Source organism: Rhipicephalus sanguineus, chromosome 5 (genome assembly GCF_013339695.2).
Source record: "Rhipicephalus sanguineus isolate Rsan-2018 chromosome 5, BIME_Rsan_1.4, whole genome shotgun sequence".
NCBI classification, from domain to species: domain Eukaryota; kingdom Metazoa; phylum Arthropoda; class Arachnida; order Ixodida; family Ixodidae; genus Rhipicephalus; species Rhipicephalus sanguineus.
Window position 1 is genome coordinate 78,904,324 of NC_051180.1, and position 18,074 is coordinate 78,922,397.

Consider the following 18,074-nt stretch of genomic DNA (forward strand, 5'->3'; position numbering starts at 1 on the left):
CCAACACAGGTGTGAGACACCATGGAGACACCAAGCAGGTGATGCTGCGCAGATGAATATACATCTTGAGAGAATTTTGCCCTTACCATTAGCGAAGCAGCTCTGCAGCCTTCCTCCACAGTGCTGCAACAAACTTGTAAGACGGATGACAGAAACAAAATTAATATTCCTCTTGTATTGATAGTTTAGAGCACACGTGGAGGCGATGAAGAACTACTTTGAAATTACACCACACACATTCCTCGTGAGGAGTTCAGGCAGTGTTTGCAAAACCATTTAATCCACCTCGGAGCCAAACCGTGGGCCCAGGAATTCAGACTGGGGTTTGATGTTCTAGGCTGGCTCAGACAAGGCTCGGTCTTCAGTGAGCATGTGCTTGTTGGTAAAAAAAAGAAGAGAAAATGACGATGTCCAGCTGTTCATGGCCCCATTACGTGCACTCCACCTGCACAGAGACCAACATGTAATAGTCAACAAAACGTATTGAACCACATATTAATATTATAAGTTGTGGGTTTTTACATGCCAAAGCCTCGATATGATTATGAGGCACGCCGTAGTGGATGAATCTGGAAATTTCAACCTCCTGGGGTCTCTTAATGTGCACCTAAATTTAAGTACGTGGCTTTAAGTACATCCCATGGGCATCTAGCATTTTGTCTCTTTTGCAATATGACCGTTGCAACTGGGATTGAATCCACGACTTTCGCGTCAGCAGCCGAGCACCATAACCACTGCGCCACTGAGGCAGACATATCGCACCACAACACAGACCAAATTACCACAGGCTGACTCGATCTAGCACATACAACACTGCCGCATGTTATCAATGTATTGATGAATTGAAAATTGAAGCGCCTTGTGTCATTACGTGCTCTTGTGTATCTGTTCACCCAGTACAATTCTCTATGAAATCATGCACCAACAATCCTGAACTTCTACTGTGTTCAAATTTACCAATTGTCTTACATCTGGGTTAAAAAGAAAAACAAGCAAACTAAATGCACAGACACACTTCTATGGGGGCTGCTACGACACCTGTGGGCCATCATGCATGACCTCAGACAATTTATGCAAAATGCTAAAGCTCTCAAAAGATGTGTATAGGAAAAGCTATCTGCAGTGGCATGTTTCTCGAGGGCCACAACGGCAATCACAGCACAGAGTGTCACCATCACAAAATATATTAATGATACAGTCGAACCTCGCTACAACGAAACTGACGGGACCCGCAAAAAATTTCGTTGAAGCTGAAATTTCGTTGTGGCGAAATCTGCCCCCAGAACACTGTCACATTTGACTACACACTTCAAAAACATAATTTATTTTCGAAAGAAGTCCGTCAGCTTCGTTTGCCGCTTTCCTTTGGACATCAGCGCCGTGGTGCAAAGCTCACACTCGGTCAGCAGCTGCATCACGACGTCGTCATTGTGGGTGCCAATGAAGTTGCGTATGACATCAAATGCGTCCATCACGCTCAATGCAGAAGGCGGCGCCGAAGCGTCTTGTGCGTCACTCTCATCGTCCGACGACGCGTCGGCATGGCGAACCTCTTCAATTATAGCCTCGTCGGTTAGCTCTTCATGAGCAAAAACGCTCGCGTCAATGGCGATATATTCGTCCACGCAAACATCCGTTGGTACATTTCCGGTGTCCCGAAGGGCTGCCCAGGGCCGCAGTAGCTTCTGTTGAAGGTGGCTCCACTCTGCAATGGTCGTCTTCGTCTGTTGACGTGTTGGCCGTTGCTTCTGCAGCCGGCATGCACAAAGCAGTTTTCTATTATGCTTCACCGGGACGCCGTCCACGCCGCAGCAACCATTTGTAAGGCCATGAATAAATCCACTTTCGTTTGGCGCCCAGTGTCAACATTCAGCAGCAGTCGCTGAACAGCCGCTACCGATAAGCGCTTTTTACACTGTGCATTATTCCCTGGTCTAACGGCTGAATCAAAGCCGTGCAGTTAGGCGGGAAAAAGCGCAAGTCCACATTGTCCAGCTCAACGTCGTCAACGTTATGAGCTGAGCAATTGTCAATTAGCAAGCATACCTTGCGATTTTGGGCCTTCATGTCGTGGTTGAAAGCTTTTATCCAATCACGGAAGATGGCCCGTGTCATCCATGATTTCCTGTTCGCCAAATATTTTACTGGCAAGCTCTTGCTGCCTTTGAAGCATCGATCCAAATTTGAAGCAGAATCCAAATCTCTAATTAGATTTTTGGTAGCTGCATTAGTACAAAAGATGTGCAATCTCTAAAAGCATATTTCTTACGGGAATTTTTGGCAACTTTGCTTTGTCAAACACAGAAACAAAGTATGTGGCAAGGCTGCCAGAGAGCTGGTTTAGCCGGTGATGCTAATCCGATTGTCTTCAACAAACTTTGAATGCAAAATAAATAGACGTAAATGTGAGTGAAATTTTTTTGCTGCATACTATTTCTGATAATCGAGAATTATAATTTGGTGAACAACATTATAAGAAAATACAATCGCATCACCGGCTAGGACCAGCTTCCTGGCAATCTTGCCACATACTTTGTTTTTTGTGTTTGACAAAGCAAAGTTGCCAAAAATCCCCGTAAGAAATATGCTTAAATATGTGTTAGAAATTGCATATCTTTTGTTCTAATGCAGCTATTAAAAAACTACTTAGAGATTTTGAATCTGCAGAAAAATCTGAATAAGTGTATTAAATTTCATGCCATTCACTCAACTTTTAAAAAACCATTTTTTAAGACCCACGTCTCCCCTTAAGCAGAACTGCCCCTGATATGATTGGTTTCATACTTGGATTTCGCAACCCTGCTCCTTTCTCAGTAAATGGAACTCCTATTAAACAGAACACATTTTCCTGGCCCCTTCAGGTTCCGTTTAACAAGAGTCTACTGTACACCGAAAACTGCATTTAGTTTTTGACGTATCATATGTAGAATAATTGAACGAGCTCGAAGGGAAATGCGGGAGAATCGGCAAGTGTGCAAGTGTACAATATGTTCGAAAGCAGATTGGCTACTCTGGAAATTAGGTAGATGCAGCCTTTTTCCATGCAATAACACTCGGCACACTTGCTCTGCATGCCCAAAACAAGCTCAGACACTAACCTGGGCCAGGCCGACAACGAAGCACGTCTGTTTCCTGAAGCCGGAACAGATCCCATCAGTCCTCTGCAGCAGCAATGTTTTCTGCCTCCCCGGCACCATCACCAGCTGTTAGAAGTGCCTTCTCTGCTTTCTTCTTCTTTTTCTTAGCCGACCTGGCTATCACTGAGCGGTTGAGCAATGCCTGCGACAGAGAGAAAGAGAAAATAAAGCTAATGGCAAAAATGTCCACAAGTACATTCGCAAACAGCCTCAAATTATTGCAGAACTGTCAGCACCTCTTTTCAATGTCCTAAATTTTTGCAGCAAGCAAGCGCTAGCAACATGTTCAGCTGGGTCAGTTCAGATTACCTATGTCAAAAAGTATGAGCAGAAAGATGTCACATGTTCTAGCTGTCTAGCTATTTAGAACCAAGTACAGTGGAACCTCGATTATACGACTTTGAGGGGACTATGCAAAACCATCGTATAATAAAAAAAACTATAATATAGGCAGTGACACTCGGCATTGCCTAAAAAGCTGGTACAGACAGCCTGATTAAGGCCACAGCACAACCCTGCACTTCTGCAAGGAAGTGCAGGGCCACACAGAGCGATCATTCCCATAAAGTGCGTGAAATGTTTTGCAATACTGAATCCCTCAGAATGTCGTTTTTCCCAAGAACAAAATGGGAGTGGAATAGATTATCTGCTGCAGTAGTTAATGAAATATCAAATGAGACGTTTCTTGCCTTGTTGACTTAGTGTTTTTATTAGTTCCCGTTTTGCATTTCTCTACATACTAGCTGTGCATGTGATTTATTTATTATTGTGGCTATTTTTTCTTTTCCAGTGTTTATATGTGATGTATAAAACCGCTTAGAATGCATTCACCCACTTACTGTAATGCCTCTGATGGCGCTGTGAGTATTGCGCAAATAAATAAATAATAAATAAATAAATTCATTTTTGAAAATGGCAATTAAGCAGTGAATTGAAAGAGGGGTGAGCGAATCTTTATTCTCAATTTTAAAAAAAAATCTGATCCAATGTGCATCTTTTTTCCAATAAATCGAAGGCACCGTGGTGCCGACGCCTGCGCCACTACGGTATGCTGTGGTGATCGCATTGTGCCGCTAGCGCTGCTAGCACCATGGGAGCCACAGTGGCAACACATGGATAACAATAATTTCGGAATAACTTCACCTCCCTACGCCTCGCACTTGCTCGTCGCCGGGTTCGGACTTTCTTCCGCGTTGACTGTTGTAATGAACAAGCGAAATAAATACACTGCCGCATTTAAAAAACAGGTGATCCTGCTGGCCGAAGAGAGGGGCAATTCAAGTGCGGCATGGCATCTCGAAGTGACAGAGTCAACCGTTCGAGGCTGGAGGAAGTGCCGTGACCACATCTTGCAAGCCGTACAGACTCGTAAGGCATTCCGTGGGCCCAAGACCGGTCGTCTCCCGAAAATCAAAGAGGACCTGGCAGAATTTGCGTGCCAACGTCACCGCCAGTTTCTGCCTGTCAACACCGAACTTCTCCAGATCAAAGCAAGGGAGCTTGTATGTGAGGCCGGCGTGCCCTGTCACACCTTTAAGGCCAGTCGCTCGTGGGTGCAGAAGTTTGTGCGTCTTGCGGGATTCTTGCTTCGCCGAAGGACTTCGATCTGCCAGAAGCCTCCGGCCGGGTACAAAGAGAAACTCAATGAGTTCCAGCGCTATGTGATTAAGATGAGGAGGAGAAGAAGTGCCCCGTAGGCCAGATTAGAAACACGGATGAGACTCCAATCTTTTTGGACATTCCGGCTGGCTACGTGATCAATGAACTCGGCATCAAGGAGGTACATGTTCGCACAACGGGCAACTAGAAGACCCGGGTGACGGTGATGCTGGCGTGCACGGCGGACGGGCGTAAGCTGCCACCTTTTCTCATATTTAAGAGAAAGACGCTCCCCAAGAATGACACATTCTCGCCCCGGATGCACGTCAGGTGCAACGATAAGGGCTGGATGGACCGCACCATGATGAAGGAGTGGATCCGTGTTGTGTGGGGAAGACGTCCGAGTGCGCTCCTCAAAACTCCAGCTATGCTTGTGCTAGACGCATTCAGAGGCCACTTGACCGATGAGGTCAAGGAAGTAGAGCTGTGCGAATAGCAAAATTTTGGGTGCGAAGCGAATTCGAATATTGAAATGTGAGTGCGAATCGAATAGAATATTTTTCGAATATTTCTCGAATACTTCTAGAATATTTTTCTAATACTTCGAAGCGAAACTGCAGAAAAAAAAAAGTTGCAGAGATTCTTATGAGATAGCAACATGAAAGTGTTCCTTTTCGCTAGGTTGATGAAGCACTGGCGGGGTGGAATTTCATAGTTGTCTTATCAAGAATGAGACAATGTAGAGGTTGAATTGTATTTATGTACATTATTTGGTGCAACAACCGACAACACTTTACACGTGATAGGCAGAGATGCCATTTCCTCAGCCTCTCCTCCTCTTTCAACTTCTGTGGAAGCCCAACTGACGTGGCAGACAAGGGTGTGCTCCCTTCAAGTCCGGAGTTCCAAATCTGCCTTGTAGACGTCGATATATAAGAACATCTGAAATTTTGGATGCTAAGAAGCTTCGGCTTCCGATTTTTCGGACTTCATTACCAAATTTCAGGTCCAAAGCATCATTCATTGTGCCCCCACCTCTGCCACATCTTTCATCTCCATGTTGGAACCAGCATTTTCTTGAGTTAATACTAGGGGTGTGCGAATATTCGAAAATTCGAATATTTTTCGAATAGTGTTTGCTATTCGATTCGATTCGCACTGAAATTTTACTATTCGAACTTCCCAAAGACAAATGCAGTCAACGTCCGATTGAAAGTGACCCCTTCAGATTTTCAATATGCTTCACCTCATTACACTCTCGCATTGCGGCAAAGCTGCCTTTCAAGCTTCCTTACGGTCGAACTTAGCCAAGAGACCAAGTCCGGTTGGAAATGGTCCCTAGATTTTCAATATGCTTCACCTCAACACACCCCCGTATTGCGGCAAAGCTGCCTTTCAAGCTCCGCTACGGTCGCAAATGTATTAACTCAAGAAAACGCCGGTTCCAATATGGAGATGAAAGATGTGGCAGAGTTGGGGGCTCAATTAATGCTGTTTTGGACCTGAAATTTGGGCAGGAAATCCGAAAAATCGGACGCCGAAGCTTTTTAGCATCCAAAATTTCAGATGTTCTTATATATCGACGCCTATGAGGCAGATTTGGAACTCCTGACTTGAAGGGAGCACACCCTTGTCCGTCACATCAGTTGGCCTTCCACAGCAGATGAAAGAGGAGGAGAGGATGAGGAAATGGCATCTTTATCTTTGCCTATCACGTGTAAAGTGTTGTCGGCAACATTTTGGTTGCACCAAATCACGTACATAAATACAATTCGGCCTCTACATTGCCTCACTCTTGATAAGAAAGACAACTATGAAATATGACCCCACCAGCGCTTCATCAAGCTAGCGAAAAGAAACACTTTCACGTTGCGATCTCACAAGAACGTACTTAGGGATTCTCTGCAACTTTTTCTGTAATTTCACTTCGAATTATTCGAAAAATGTTTGAGAAATATTCGAAAATTATTCGAAATTATTCGATTCGATTCGCGCTCAATCTTTATTTTAGAATTCACTTCGCACCCAAAATTTTGCTATTCGCACAGCTCTAGTTAATACATCTGCGACCGTAGCAGAGCTTGAAAGGCAGCCTTGCCGCAATACCGGGTTGTGATGAGGTGAAGCATATTGAAAATCTAGGGACCACTTCCAATCGGACGTTGACTGTGTCTTGACAGTTCGACCGTAACGGAGCTTGAAAGGCAGCTTTGTCGCAATACCGGGGTGTGATAAGGTGAAGCATATTGAAAAATCTAGGGACCCCTTCCAATCTGACGTTAACTGTCTCTTGGCAAAGTTCGACCGTAACGGAGCTTTAAAGGCAGCTTTGCCGCAGTACGGGGTATGATGAGGTGAAGCACATTGAAAATCTAGGGACCACTCCCAATCGGATGTTGACTGTGGGCGATTCCACGAGAGATCGAACATGCCTGTCCGGTCGCAATTTTTGTTTTGCCTGGGTTTTTTATATGTTATATGGGCACATTCAAAGTGCACGGAACTGAAAATTTTATTTCCAAGAAACGCTCCCAGCGCACCCAAAAAATATTTGAAGGTGGCGGCGCATGCCTCCTGTTTTTGCTCACTGCATTGTTTTCGGATTTCACGGCCGAATTTAGCGCGAACTATAAATGATGTGTCGAAAATTTATTTTGCTGGTTTTAATACGCACTACTGTGAATTACATCCATGCTTTTTTTATGCCGTCCTCATTAAGAAGAAAATGTGAAAAAATGGCAAACACGGCCGAAATCAAAAAAGGGTCCTAAGTTTGAGGCGCCTTGGCGCCTTTACTATTTCAAACAGAAACTTGAAAACAGTGTCAACTATAGAAAAGAGCCTTTGCAACATTTGTACGGAAGATCATTTTCCTACGGTCAGCGCAAAAAAAGAAAAAAATTGTTAAAGAAGCGAGTTTTTTCAAAAAAGTACATTTTCAAAAAATAAAATAAAAAGAACTCCGGTCTCAATTTTGACGGCAATTTTTTATCGAAGAGCGCTTATGTCAATGAACATACGGTTTTAATATCATATGTCCTCATTTGCTTTGTTTACGAGATATAACTGGCCAAAGTGACCCTTGCTGTGAGTGCTCACTTCAGGGCGACTGATGGTTGTTGATAGCTTGCATTGTGCGTAAATCGCAGTTTTAATTATTCTGCTGCAGCAAAACCTTGCTCTGGTGGCTTTTTGTCAAGAAAAATGTGTTCTCAGATTTTGGTTCTACCGTGTGCGAAAGTGGGCTGCTGCCGCCCTCTAAAGGGTGATTCCACGAGAGATCGAACATGCCTGTCCGGTCGATATTTTTGTTTTGCCTGGGTTTTTTATATGTTATGTGGGCACATTCAAAGTGCACGGAACCCAAAATTTCATTTCCAAGAAATGCTCCCAGCGTGCCAAAAAAGTATTTGAAGGTGGCGGCGCAGACCTCCTGTTTTTGTTCACTGCAATGTTTTGGGATTTCACGGCCGAATTTAACGCAAGCTATAAACGATGTGTCGAAAATTTTCTTGTTGGTTTTAATACGCATTACTGTGAATTACATCCATGCTTTTTTCCAAGTATTTCAAGGAGCCTTTGCAACATTTATGCGGAAGATCGTTTTCCTACAGGCAGCGCGAAATAAGAAGAAAATAGTTAAAGAAGCGAGTTTTTTTCAAAAAAGTACATTTTCGAAAAATAAAACAACTCAGGCCTCAATTTTGACATTTTTTTGTCGAAGAGCGCTTACGTCAGTGAAAACACCATGTTAATATGTATGTCCTCATTTGCTTTGTTCACGAGATTTAACGGGCCGTAATTACCCTTGCTGTGTGTGCTCACTTCAGTGCGATCGATAGTTGTCATCAGCTTGCATTGCACTTAAATCTAGTTTTAATTATTTTACTGCAGTAAAACCTTGCTCTGGTGTCTTGTCGTCAAGAAAAATGCATTCTCAAACTTTAATTATGTCTAGCGTGTGTGGGGATGGGCTTCTGCCGCTCTCTAAAGGCCGAACGCGTACGCAGTTTGCAGCTTACAACCTCAACTTACCCGCCAGTATTCGTTAATCAGAAGCACGCGAGACACCGCGAACACATGGTTTAGGTCACTTTGTCAAAACTCTCCTGGCACACAGAATAAAGCATCTGTATGCAGCGAAGGCCAACTTAATCTGTAACTAAATGCCACAATCAGCAGGCGCGCTGTTATGCAGTTGTTTTCTCACTGCCTGCTTGCTTCCCTTCCATTACATGCATTGTACGCTCTAACCATCTTCCCCATTCGACGCACATTGTGCCTAAACAACATTTGTAAAAAAGTTAGCTCAATGATTTCCGAGCCGTTTATTTCACTTCCCGCAATCACATGTTTTCTTCGTCGCAGATAACGTCTTCCTGTATCATCTCGACCTTTACCTCAGCGTTTCAGCAGCCAGAAAACGTGCGGTGCGGCATGATTAAGCCATGAGTGGCCGAAGCTTCCCAATTGATGATGTTTTGTTGCTACTTTACTTAAGTGCTTTCCCACGTCGAGGACAGCAAAGGTCATTGGTGGCACCAGACGGACATTACCCTTAGTTTTGACAATGAGTGCGGCCTACAAATTAAATATTACAGCCCAAAGCGCTTACACACCCTTAGTCATAAAATCTTAAAGGAGTACTGACACGATTTTGAAGTGCAGCAAAACGGACGTTTTTGGTTTCCTTGGCATGTAGTGTTAACGCTCTCCCCACACCGCATCCGGGAAACACGTATAAATATTTAAGTTTGATTTTAGTTTTCATCTCCCAGCATGTGCAAAGCAGCTTCACCGCATGGAGAGCCCTATGACGTTTCAAGTCAGCTCACTTGGTTTGCGAAGTCTGGGTTCTGCATGCAGCCTAAATCACAGAAATCGCTGTCGGAGGCACTGGACGACAGTTCACTCATCATGAACCATGTTCGGCTGACAGCAAAGGACAGCAGGTGCATATTTCGTGGGCTGCAGTCTGCCTATGACGTCACGGGCAGACTTGACACGTCACTATGAAGCCGCCCTCTCGAAACTGAAACCGAAAGTGCTGGTTGAAAGAAGCGGTATTAAAAATATATGCAATGCATCCCCAGTCACCACGACACTCTTTTTAGGGTTCTCGACACCCGTGCTTTCATTTAAAGCAACAACCCGAAAAATTTTAAAATTCATGTCAGTACTCCTTTAAACCGTAAGCAGTTCTGGAAAGGCATTCATGACAGCTGCGCAGATGTGAGATAATTTGTGCGGCGCCGTTCAGTATAAACGTTTCGGCTTGCTCCAGGTCTAGCTGTTCACTACACGCGATGCGCGCGGCCCATGGCTACGTCCGATTGTTCTGTGCCGATTATTTACGCGTTCACAAAAAGAAGATTGCTGAGGAAAACGTTTTCGTTGCGCAAATTTTTTTCTTTGCTCTTTTTGTTGTTGCCTACCTCCAGAAGCTACTGTCATAGGCTGAGGATCTTCGCGACACCTGCAAGGTCTGCTTGCATTGCTTTAGGCTCCTCAAGGAAAGCCTGTCTGCATCTAACCGCGATGAGGTAGACCAGGCATTCCTTCAGGAAGAAGAAGCGGTTGATATCTTGAACAGGCGCGCCCATCTTTCCTCTGATGATTGTAGGCGAGGTTGTAGGCTGCAAACTGTTTACACGTGAGCCATTTAGAGGGCGGCAGCAGCCCACTTTTGCACACGCTAGACACAAATAAAATCTGAGAACACATTTTTCTTGACGAAAAGCCACCAGAGCAAGGTTTTGCTGCAGCAGAATAAATAAAACTGCGATTTACGCACAATGCAAGCTATTAACAACCGTCAGTCGCACTGAAGTGAGCACTCACAGCAAGGGTCACTTTGGCCAGTTATATCTCGTAAACAAAGCAAATGAGGACATATGATATTAAAACCGTGTGTTCATTGACATAAGCGCTCTTCGATAAAAAATTGCCGTCAAAATTGAGACCGGAGTTTTTTTTTATTTTATTTTTTGAAAATGTACTTTTTTGAAAAAACTCGCTTCTTTAACAATTTTTTTCTTTTTTTGCGCTGACCGTAGGAAAATGATCTTCCGTACAAATGTTGCAAAGGCTCTTTTCTATATTTGACACTGTTTTCAAGTTTCTGTTTGAAATAGTAAAGGAGCCAAGGCGCCCCAAACTTAGGACCCTTTTTTGATTTCGGCCGTGTTTGCCATTTTTTCACATTTTCTTCTTTTTGAGGACGGCATAAAAAAAGCATGGATGTAATTCACAGTAATGCGTATTAAAACCAGCAAAAGAAATTTTCGACACATCATTTATAGTTCGCGCTAAATTTGGCCGTGAAATCCGAAAACAATGCAGTGAGCAAAAACAGGAGGAATGCGCCGCCACCTTCAAATATTTTTTTGGCGCGCTGGGAGCGTTTCTTGGAAATAAAATTTTCAGTTCCGTGCACTTTGAATGTGCCCACACAACATATAAAAAACCCAGGCAAAACAAAAAATGCGACCGGACAGGCATGTTCGATCTCTCGTGGAATCACCCCTGTCTCTTGGCAAAGTTCGACCGTAATGGAGCTTGAAAGGCAGCTTTGCCGCAATACAACAGTGTAATGAGGTGAAGCATATTAAAAATCTGAAGTGGTCACTTTCAATCGGACGTTGACTTTACAGTTGAACCCCTTTATAAGGGACACTGATATAAGAGACACGTGGGGTATAAGAGACACCAGTGTGCTACATGAAAGTAAGGGTTGATAGGAAAATGCATAACTCAGTACCCTGCTTATAAGAGACGCCTCATATAACAGGCAAGAATTTCTCCCCCATGCATGCCTCTTATAAAGGGGTTCAACTGTATTTGTTTTTGGGAAGTTCGAATAGTTCGAATAGTAAAATTCCAGTGCGAATCGAATCGAACAGCAAACCCTATTAAAAAAATATTCGAAATTTCGAATATTCACACACCCCTACAAGGAAGTGCTCGGCAAGTCCAACACCGACCTTGTTGTCATTCCCGGAGGAATGACGTAGCTCCAGCCACTGGACGGCTGCATAAATAAGTGCTTTAAAGATCGCGTACAATGGGAATACAAACAGTGGCTGGAGGCTAGCAATCGCCAACTGACTACATCATGTCGCATGAAGCGAGCGTCAGTCAGTGAGGTCGCTCGATGGATTCACAATGCTTGGGAGGCCTTACTGTCGGCAACAGTGTCGGCAAAAATGACTGCAGTTTATGTCTTCTACGTTAACACGACGCGTAAGAAAGAATGTCGCTGCCAGCGTTCTTGCTGATGTACACCTGCCTCGCGATCCAGTATTGCGAAAACCGCAATACGTTTACAGGCAAGGTAGAACTCCTCAGTGCTATTTGCACCATCCTGCGGAGACTTCTTATTGAAGTTCGTGTGATTAGATAGCAACCCGCAAGCTTATCGGCAAGCAGAGCAGCGACTGCGACCAATACACAAATGTCAAGCAAAAAGCGCCATCAGCGAAGCGTATAAAAGAGCTGTCGTGCTAAGCAGCTAAAGCAACGCCAATAAGTTGTTTCCGAATGAAACTAATACACCTAGAGCAAGAAATACAAAGCTTTTGAGATACTAACAGGCATTTCATTCAAATGAAACAAAATTGGTCACAGTTAATGAACTTTCAAGCGAACATTCTGGTGCATAGCCATATAGTGCAACATTATAGAAATATATAACGAATTTACGAATGTATCTTTTATCTTAAGAAACAATTGGAATTTATTGTATCGGATACAATTGGCGTTGTGGTATCTTGTATCTGTACGTCAAATACTTCTTGCCTGAGTATCTTGTATCATATCACGATACAATTTCAAAGTATCTTTGCCCAGCCCTGCTCATCACTGCCGAGGCGATCTCAGAGTAGGCGCTGGTGGAAACTGTCCGCGACCACGGTGACAACGACGGATCTTCAGAGGTTGACTCGTCACTGTCGTCACGCACTTTGCCGTCTTGTGCCGCCATGCCGCGGGTTCGTGAGACAAATTGCGGGGTTCCTCCCAAGATTGGCTTCGGCACCGTCGCATTGCCGGAGCAAATCTCGGAGGCCATGGCGAGACGATGATGGAGCAGCGTTGTACTGATGTCCTACGAACGTTCAGTACTGCCATTCTACTAAAACAAGCAATAAAGCTAAATAACACAGTTTTTTGCCTCTAAATAAATGTTTTGGGTGAGCTCTGCCTTCAATTCCCCTTGTGTTTAATTTATATGTTTCTTTTCCAAATTTGCGTGCTGAAACTTGATACAGTAAAAGCCCGTTAATTCGGATTTCACGGGACCGGAAAAAATGTCCGAATTAACCGAATGCCGAATTAACGAATGAACAGGAAAAACAACATTAAAATCAAGTTGGAGAAGCATACCTTTATATGCTGAAGTATTTTGTAATGGTCGTCTGCGTTTTCACGCATATTCCGCCTTACATTACAATTTTTCTCAACGTCTCGGCAGGGTTCTGTTTGGTGTCACAGGTCTGTTGCCAGACTGAGAAGCGCGAAGCGGCTCGTGGGTCGCGCCCCAGTGACACGGGCACACCACGGACGCTGGCAAAATACTGATGAGGGCAAAGCGGCTCGTGGGTTACGTGCGCCTCAGTGACACGGGAATACCACGGACTTCTGCGACACCAAACAGAACCTTGCCCTCTTCCAAATGGCCAACAGCACGCAAACTGTCGGAAGTGCTCAGGCAAACGCCCTCTAATATCAAAAGCGCCTCCGAGACTTAATACTTTCTTGATCGGGCAGGAGACCAGTCGTGGCGACACAATCATCAATCGCGATGTAGTCCTGAAGGGTCATATCTGTGGGAAGGACAGCATCGAAGGTCGGGCAGTCACCGTCGGTGGACTCGGCTGACACCTCGTCGATGCCACCGTCGGCTACTGCCGCATGCTCAGGCCTCACATGTAAACACGGTCACAACAGGAAAAAGCAAGAACTCCGCAAGAAGAGACGGTGCCGACACAACACAAGGGAAAATGGCGTCGGAGGCGCAGTGGAGCGAAGAAAGAAGACGCCGACGTTCGGTGACGCTACGATCGCCCCCACTAGTTGATGACGATGGCGATGTCACTCAAGTTTCGGTTTCGCCCCAGTGGTGCCAGCGCTGCTTTACCACACATTTGTGTAGCGGCAGCCGTCAGAATTTGTCCGAATTAAGCGGTGCGGAGCCCAATTCTGACAAATTAATGAAGGTTTGGTCCCAGAGATTAACATGCACTTCGGCCGGGACCAATAGGGCCGTCCGAATTATCCAAATTTCCGAATTAACGGGTGTCGAATTACAAGCTTTTACTGTATAAAGAAAACTTGTTTATAACGAATTTTTCCTTTACCAGAAGCAGCATGGTGAAGTGTTTATGCTTACATTGCTATTTAGCTAATGTGCTGACACAGTAATTTGAATTACGCAATCCAAATGCTTAAAAACTTGTTACCAATGACACAGCCGTTGTGTCACCTTCTCTTAGAGCAGCCGGGTTCTGAAGAATCAAAACACTGTACTAAAATTTGAACCAAGGCTATTATTGAATGGAATCGTGCACGGTTTGTGGCTGTGTAAACATAATACAATACTGTGAAATTCTGAGCAGACACCTTCCTCTGATTTCACAGCTAATTTCAAATTTCCGCGCTGTTCTAGGAAAGCTCCCACCCTTTCGCGTCCCACGCCCTGGTCACGCACCATGTCCAAGCTCGATCTCGAAGCACCTCTGTCTGAAATTTGTCGTAAAAATTTAGTTTTTTTTTTTTCATCCAAGCATAATGATCCCACCAAGAACTGGGCACATGACACCCATGACGATTTTCAGGTTGCCGTGAGCAAACGCATGGCCTCCGAGAACTGTTGCCCAGAGTTGTTCCGGTGGTGTGGGTTCATCATCCAAGGTGCTTCCATGCAATGCTTCCCGTGGTCTGATCGCGTTGCCTTTTTGTTTTTCAATCATTGTAATACACTGTGCCATGAACGAGAACCAGAGGACACCTGAGGAAATCTATGTGCACTCTTTTTTTTTTTTTTGCCACTGCCATGTTGAATTTTGGTGCCGTTAAAGGAAAGCCCCCATTTTGCCGATAATTTCAAATTGTTGAGGGGAGGCCTTGCTCGGGAAGTTTTACGGTGCTAGTAGGTTTTGTAACATTGCATAAGCACTTACACTGAGCGCCTCGTCTTCCACCTTGTACTCGGACTCGAAAAGTTCAAGGTCCAGCTGGCCACCTGTGATGCGATGGGAGCCAGAAGGCATCAGCAGCACCGTGTACTTAAATTGGGCTACGAATTCACCTGCATGGCAACAATGGACACCAAAGTTGAGGCAAGGTCTTATAAAAGACCCAAGGTAACTTGTAATACAGTAAAACCTCCTTAATTCGAAAATAAAATGTTCCAGACTTGCTGCATGGTTCTGTAAGCATGTGCACTATTCAGCTGCTTGAAATGAAAATTTGGGAGCACCTCCAAGAAAACAGCTTTTCTGCATATTTAAATCTGTATCGTTTGAATGGTAAGGTCATATTGTTGTACAATAATATACAATGAAAAATGCATTACATTACACCAACTGGCAATGTTAATACAGTCAACTGCCGGTTTTTCGGACACCCGATTTTCCGGACATGCTAGAAAATTCGGACACTTTCACGGCACCGTCACCAGCCCCATAGATGTCAATGGTCAAGAATGTCGGAAATTTCGGACGCTAAAACTCTTCGGCGTCAGATTTTTCGGACTTTCTGCCCAAAATGCAGGTCCGAAAGGCAATAATTGAAGACCCCACCTCCGCTGCATCAATCATCTCGTAGGTTCGAACCAGCGCTTTCGTGAGTCGACCTGTTTGTGACAGTAGCAGAGTCCGAAAGTCAGCTTTGTCGCGATGCTGAAATGTTATGGGGTTCAATTCAAAGGGCCTGCTATCGCGGCGCCGTGCGGCGATGTTACGGATAAGCAGCGGAAATGCACGGAGGCATGATGGCGGCAGCTGGCAAACGCGCCAGTACGGCTTAATCGCTGACAACCCTTACGATAAGCATCTTCAGTTAACTGCTCGGTAGTGCACGTGGCCTAGCGCAGTTGCATGCGTACTGCACGCATTTAATGGGCGAGAACACAAATGCGCCGCGCCGCCATTCCTGCTGCCTCTTTGTGCGAGACCGCTAAGTGCGCCGCATAGACGCGTTGCCTTCGCGGGCGAAACCAGCTCGCCATTGCCGCGCCCGTGTGCGGTCAGGAACTAAGTGCGCATCACAAACCCCTTCATGATAAATGCGTGCGTACGATACAGCAACAGTAAAGTAACAGCGTCAGCTTAGTTGGCGATGTGCTGCACACAACTAGAAACGATCGGCTTGGCACGGCAGCAAATGCTGCGTATCGGCGGCGATTCGGCGACATGTGTGTGCGCATTATTACATGCGCACACGCATCAGGGAAAGCCGGACGAGTCGTCCGCGCTTCCGCCACAGTATTTTGTGTTCCGCGTCATCGTTTACAAACGCTTCATACGAGATAGCCGTAATCTATTCCGCGCTTTGCTGTTATCAGCGGCGCTCATCACGAGATGCAAAAACGGCGGTTGGCACGTACGTAGTTAAACGGGGTTCGCGACAGGTACCGAATGTATTTGCGAGAGCCTGGGCGCGCACCAAAATGCCTGATAATTGTACTGGGAGGCATTAAAGCTATTTCAGACGTATCCGTGGCGATTTGACCACTTGAGCAGAATAAAATAGCACGAATTTGTTTTTTCGGACTGCCCGATTTCGCGGTCCCTAGGGGATCCGAAAAATTGGCAGTTGACTGTAATAATAATAATAATATCTGGGGTTTCATGTCCCAAAATTATGATATGATTATGAGGGACGCTGTAGCGGAGGGCTCCGGAAATTTCTACCACCTGGGGTTCTTTAACGTGCACCTCTAAGTACACGGGCCTCGAACCTTTCTACCTCCAACGAAAATGCAGCTGCCGCGGCAGGGATTTGATCCCGCAACCTTCGGACCGACTGGCAATGTTAAAGTGGCTGATACCCTTGCGAGATAAACTCTTGAGCTTGCTAATTAACAAAATGTGTCTAACTCATTTTATAATTGCATGCTTGTACCAAACATTGCATGTGGGCCCTTGCTCAAATTATGGAAGAGAAGCTATGCAGTAACAAAAAAATATCTACGCAACAAAAAAGTCTTGCACTTCAACCCTTTTCACTTTTCTTAATCTCCAATATTTTAATATTTCTTAATCTCCATAACACGCAATGGTGTTCCATTTAATACTTGTTAGCACTGTAGAAAATGGAGCAAGCCTGGAAGATGTGCAACTCTTCCACATGCACAGAAATACAGTAGACTATTTAAATGGAATATGAAGAGACCGGGAAAATATGTTCCATTTAGCAGGAGCTCCATTTATCGAGAGATGAACAGGGGTGCAGGATTCATGTAGGAAACCAGAGGCAGTTGTTCCGTTTAAGAGATTTCCGTTTACTGAGGGTCTACCGAATCTGTAAACGGGTCAAAATTGAGCTTTGCTCCATCAGGATGCTGCCAGCACGACCAGCAAATGCGGGTGGGTGATAAATTCTTTTCTCCTATTCGGTGTAAAAAATTTAAGGAGACATGTTGTACTCACCCTCCTTTTCGTACAGAACCTGGAATGGGTCAAGTAGCTTGTGGTTGACACACTCGACAACTCCCATTTTTGCCTTGACCTCCTCATCAAACGCCCTGTTTCAGAACAGACGGCCAGTTAGCGACACATTTTTCTCCCTCTAAGCTCCCACACTGAACACAAAACATCATGTACACTCATACCTAATTATAACAGTCACATCTGGCACGAAAATAACTTCGTTATATCCGAAAATTCGTTATAAACATTTATTTGTAGCACTGTATCTATGACAAGACTATTCTTCATTTACTTCGCTATAACCGATAATTCATTAGATCCATGTTCATTACATCGAGGTTTGAGTGTACTACTATGGGTGCTCATACAGTACGAAAGTGTTGCTTTAAATTAGGGGTGTGCGAATATTCGAAATTTCGAATATTTTTTGAATAGTGTTTGCTATTCGATTCGATTCGCACTGAAATTTTACTATTCGAACTATTCGAACTTCCCAAAGACAAATGCAGTCAACGTCCGGTTGAAAGTGACCACTTCAGATTTTCAATATGCTTCACCTCATAACACTCTCGTATTGCGGCAAAGCTGCCTTTCAAGCTCCGTTACGGTCGAACTTAGGCAAGAGACAAAGTCCGGTTGGAAGTGGTCCCTAGATTTTCAATATGCTTCACCTCATCACACCCACGTA

The 18,074-nt window shown here is 44.6% G+C and overlaps 1 protein-coding gene across 1 annotated transcript in view; it reads right to left on the reverse strand.

The window, feature by feature from the left end:
* Window positions 1-258: 258 nt before the first annotated feature.
* The window catches only part of LOC119393829 (proliferation-associated protein 2G4), a 41,039-nt gene continuing 23,223 nt past the window's right edge, over window positions 259-18,074 (reverse strand). Inside the window, exons 11-14 of the mRNA XM_037661010.2 lie at window positions 17,387-17,481; window positions 14,915-15,042; window positions 3,099-3,279; window positions 259-445 (exon numbers count right to left, since the gene is read on the reverse strand). Coding sequence (XP_037516938.1) covers window positions 3,154-3,279; window positions 14,915-15,042; window positions 17,387-17,481 — 349 coding nt within the window. The 3' untranslated portion in view covers window positions 259-445; window positions 3,099-3,153. The remainder of the gene's footprint in view (window positions 446-3,098; window positions 3,280-14,914; window positions 15,043-17,386; window positions 17,482-18,074) is intronic.